At 39.6% G+C, this 5,309-nt stretch overlaps 1 protein-coding gene across 1 annotated transcript; it reads left to right on the top strand.

Moving 5' to 3' along the window:
* Positions 1 to 2,123: 2,123 nt before the first annotated feature.
* Positions 2,124 to 4,120, top strand: LOC123978324 (gap junction Cx32.2 protein-like). The gene is made up of 2 exons (XM_046061530.1): positions 2,124 to 2,198; positions 2,548 to 4,120. Exon 2 carries the CDS (start codon positions 2,564 to 2,566, stop codon positions 3,434 to 3,436), a length of 873 nt encoding a protein of 290 aa, XP_045917486.1. The 5' UTR covers positions 2,124 to 2,198; positions 2,548 to 2,563; the 3' UTR covers positions 3,437 to 4,120.
* The last annotated feature ends 1,189 nt before the right edge of the window (positions 4,121 to 5,309 follow it).

Genomic DNA, 5,309 nt, shown 5'->3' with positions numbered 1-5,309 from the left:
CATGCGGCTATACATGTCATCACTGGTCAGATTTGGCAGGGGTCCAGAGAAAACTACGGTGTCCGACATTGTTTTTGCATATGTACACACCGACTCAACATTAATCTTAGTGACCTCCGATTGGCGTAACTGGGAGTCATTACCGCCGACGTGAATAACAATCTTACTGTATTTACGTTTATCCTTAGCCAGCAGTTTCAAATAAGACTCAATGTCGCCCGCTCTGGCCCCAGGGATGCACTTAACTATGGCCGCTGGCTTCGCTAACTTCACGTTTCTCAAAATGGAGCTGCCAATGATCAGAGTTGGTTTCTCAGCAGGTGTGTCGCTGAGTGGGAAAAATCTGTTAGAAACGTGAACAGGTTGATGGTGCCCCGTGGACTTTGAATGCTTATGAATATTCCTCCTTCGGACAGTCACCCAGCCACCCCTTCCTGGCTGCACAGGGGATGCCGGAGGACGGCAGTTTCTTATTTACAATAACGGCCTGGCAGGAGACAAGGGACTCCTGGGGGAAAAGGGTACTGGGATTAAATAAAATAACATAAACAATAGTAACAGGACGCAGGACAACAACACAGTCCCAAAAACAACCTTAAAAACCAGGCAAGACACAAAGTGACCAGATGCGAAAATAATTAAAGACAGATCAAGAAACATGATAAAAGACTAGACATAAGATAATCTACAGAGAGTCGACGATACAACAAATGGCAATGAAACTAATCAAAATAGTAGCAGAGCAACACATAACAAAATAAAAGACACTGTGCAGCATAAGTACTTACTCATATCAAAGTAAAAATATAAAACCAGATGTATATAAAAGTAGGGCATAAATATAAATATAAATATATTGCACCTTTTGATGTCTTTCAGTATAATTTCATTGACACCTGTTCTACCATAGTAGTGGAATGGAAAGTATGATACAACATGAGTGAGCAGGAAGGGAATGCTTCCTGTTTAAGACTCAGTACAATGAGTCAGAGGTCATCACAGACCACAGTCATGTATCCATGGTCACAGGTTCTGGTTTTATTTGGTTTTGTTCTTTTTTCTCTCCTCAGGACGTGATACTAATCACTAAAGAACTGAAGGCACTTTCAACCTCCAACCAAAGCCCCATATGGTTCTTAAAATTTCAGGTTTTGTTAAGTCTCTGAAAATATTGGATTCAAATGTTTGTTTTGCCCTGAGCAAACATTCAGTCATTCAGGAAATACATTTAAGGATGGATGTTAAGAGTCATTTTGACCTGTTTCTTTCATTCTGTGTATTATCATTATTATTATTATTATTATTATTATTATTATTATTATTATTATTAGTAGTAGTAGTAGTAGTAGTAGTAGTAGTGGTAATATGATTATGATTATTATTAATATTATTACTTTTCATAACTGCACAGTTATGGATAACTTCTTACATTATATAAATCATTTTTGTGGTTCATCTTATTCACATTGAGATTCTGTATTTCAAGGTCGTCTAAAAGATCTGGTCTACAGCTGGGTTGCAATGTAAACCTGTTGAGTAGAATTAACAGCATTTACATGAACTATTACATAAGGAACACGTTACCTCTGATCTCCTGGCAGTAATTATAAAACATGCGGCACGATGAAGAATGCTCTTTGACCTCTTCTCATAACTAAAATCTGTCCTATAATACTCACCGTACCATCGTGCTATGTGCTTTAACTGCAGCCCATTTTAACAGTAATACTCAGCAACATGTTGCAATTCAGTGTCTTCCCTTTTAGACAAAAACACATTTCTGCACATTAACGTTTCAAAATCAGGGTGTGTCTATGAAATGATACACACATACAGTCTGGGTGTAAGGCGTGTGATGTATCTGTCCAAAGGGGGAGGTAAGGCAAAATATGATTTACAGTATGACTTAATGGGAGAAAAATGCTGTTTAAAGGGTTGTTAAGGTTTCCTTTACAGTAACTGAGTGTTATGAAACCTTTCATCAGACTCATCACAATCATCACGAGGTTGACGAATGAAACAAGAAGCTGTGAGTGGCGGACTGAAGTGTACGCATCAGACCAAACCCAAAGACCTCCTACTTTTAAATGGTATTTAAGTCTTGTCCTGGTCAGCGTAGTGTGTCTTTCGTTGCCCACACTGTGTCTCCTCTGTGATGGGCTCATGGTCAAGAGTTTCTAATATCTGAAGCCTGACAGGCAAGTACATTTTATGTTTCTGCAACCTTGAACCATTTCTTTATTAACATGTTATTGTTTTTTTCACTGTTTCTATCTGACAAATCAGGCGCATGTTCAGCACCTCAGAATATTGTAGTTCTCTGCTTCACACAGTCCTAGAGTGTAGATTCTAGTCCTAGACTGAGCTTTTTTTTTTGTTATTTTACACAGACACATAATATTTAATTCTCTCCGGCATTAATAACGTCTTATCTTTTGTCAAAATTGCAAATGCCTTCTATAAAAGACAGAATAATGCTTAATCTTTGTACTAGTCTCATCTGTCTTTCTGTAAGTGTGATGTCTCTGTGTTTCTCCCCTACTGTAGACATTAGTTTCCAGCCATGGGTGACTGGTCTTACCTGTCCTCTCTGCTAGACAAAGTACAGTCTCACTCCACGGTGGTGGGGAAGATCTGGATGAGTGTCCTCTTCCTGTTTCGGATCTTTGTCCTGGGCGCTGCTGCGGACAAAGTCTGGGGAGACGAAGTGTCAGAGTTCAACTGTGACAGCCGGGAACCAGGATGCGAACACGCCTGCTACAACTGGATGTTCCCAATGTCCTACATTCACTACTGGGTCTTGCAGATCATCTTTGTGTCAACACCTACCCTGGTCTACCTGGGCCATGCTGTCCACATCATCCACAAAGAGAAGAGGATGATGGAGAAGCTGCGGGACAGCACTACGGAAACTGCACTGAAGAAGCCCAAATATACAGATGACAGAGGGAAGGTGAAGATAAAAGGCGTCCTCTTTTGCACTTACATTACTCAGCTGCTCTTTAAGATCTTCTTGGAGGTGGGATTCAGCGTGGGCCAGTTCTACATCTTTGGCCCTGTGTTCCTAGACCTCTACTTCCACTGTACTTTGTCTCCACCATGTGCCCGTAGCAGTGGTGCCCTGTGTTACATTTCCCGTCCCACAGAGAAGACAATCTTCATCATCTTCATGCTTGTAGTTTCGGGCATTTCAGTACTCCTCAACATCATAGAGATAATCTATCTGCTCTGTAACAAGAGGAGAGACAGCAGGAAACGGCTTCTAGCTCAGCAGCATCTGCTCAGTCCACAGCCGTACCCATCCAACACAGCTTGGGTGGACACGAGCAGCAAGTATGGAGGCTTCCCACTGTTGCCTCGGCCTGCTCCGGGTCTGACAGGTGTCTGCAATGAAGACGGACACATTGACTCCATCAGTAAAGAGAAGGACACCTGATACATATATTCTACATGTTTTCTCCTTGTTATTATTTGGTTTAAGTCTTTTTAAGGTCAGTAGCTGGATTGTATGAATGGTTCTTGATTGAATTATCAGATGTACTGTGCCTCAGGAAAATAATAATAGTTTAATAAAATAGCACTTACTGTGTTTTCTTGAAAAGCTGAATTGAATGAATGAATAAAAAAAAAAAAAATCAGTACAGCTACAGACAGCCGTTATCAATCTTATAGCATTTACTTAGATTTTACGTAAGATTCAAATCGATTGACTGTTTCAATCCAGCTGTACACAATTCTTACATTTAAATGATTTTCATATTCCCCAGATACACTACATTTTTTTTCAGTTCCATTAGTCCGGTAAACAAAAAATGTAACTTGAATGCAGTCTTTAGCCTGGGGTCAGCTCATTTAGACTCCCCACAAAGAGGCCCCAGCCAGCCAGCTCCTTCCACAGCCCAGAAATTTCTTGCTGTGAGGCGACAGTGCTGCTCCACTGTGGCCACATTTGCGATAGACAATTGACATGGACAGATTCAGATCATTTCTCCACATTATCCATGTTCTCGTCTAAAAACATAATTTTATCAAGATTTTTGTATCGGAGCGTCTGAGGTGGAATTTTTTTTACAAATGTTGAAAATGAATAAATAAAACAAAATAAAAATGTAAAACATGACATTGTATACATTACAAAACTTAGGCCATACGGGAGATTTGTATTTATGTGCAAAAGTCTGAGTCCAGTGTGTTTCTGCAGGCTGTACTGAGGTAGAATAGTGACTTGTTAAGAAAGTGTATGTAGTACACATAATATAAATATGATTTTAAGTATATAGGTATAATAACACATTGAAAATGCAGCTGCTTTGGATGTTGTCACAGATCCTGTCTCAAACGGAGCACCTGGACAAAACCAGCGTTGAAGGATTGAACATTCCCGGCTTTTGTCAAGTCATGGACAATCAAATCAAGTTTATTCAATTCAATTTTCAATTCAATTTTATTTATATAGCGCCGAATCACAACAACAGTTATCTCACAGCACTTTTCATAAATGAGCAGGTCTAGACCGTACTCTGTGATGTTATTTAGAAGCCCAACAATTTTTTACACAGTTATGCACATATAACCTGGCCTGGCGCACAGAGATGTACATCATTAATATCATACTGTTTCACCAAGTCTGCATGACAACAAAAAGCTCTCCCCCTGTGTGTGTGGAGGAGGTATGGTAGGTAGGTAAAAAACACCAGGGGGTAGAAATTACATTTAAACTTTATTATAACTTAAGTAATCCTACACTCCTTTCCTATTAGAGGCCATTTGAACCACGACCAAGCCGTCATTGTAAATAAGAATTGTTTCTTAACTGATCTGCCTGGGAAAATAAATGTTAAATAAAAAGAAAAAGAAAAAATAATGCATTTAAATGTGTGCTCTACAAGAAAACATGTAAATTAGATACAGCAAACACACTGATGAGCTCCCACAACATAAACTAAAAATGACAGTCCACAGTATTTGAAAAGGATCATAAGATGGTACCTGCAGTACAAGATTGTCTTAAAACAATATTCACATGCCTGTTTGTGCACTGAAACCTTTTCTGGTCTCTTTAATAATTCCTGCTGTCCATACTGGCAGTGAGAAAAAATTATTTTCAATGTCAGTGACTGGGACAAAATCCACGGTCTTCAAAAATCTTTCCAAAGATCAACCAAAGCTAAGAGGGCTTCAGCAGTCGGAGAGAGACAAACCAGGCAGATATCATCCAACATTACAGTCATAATGGTGCCAGACTCCCACTTTGTGTTTCAATCCCTCTGCCGTGGCTCAGCAACCAAACATTGTGGAAGCACAAAGGC

This window comes from Micropterus dolomieu, linkage group LG10, assembly GCF_021292245.1.
Source record: "Micropterus dolomieu isolate WLL.071019.BEF.003 ecotype Adirondacks linkage group LG10, ASM2129224v1, whole genome shotgun sequence".
Classification (NCBI taxonomy): Eukaryota; Metazoa; Chordata; class Actinopteri; order Centrarchiformes; family Centrarchidae; genus Micropterus; species Micropterus dolomieu.
Note: the sequence above shows the minus strand (reverse complement) of the source record. Positions and strands in the feature narration are given on the sequence as shown.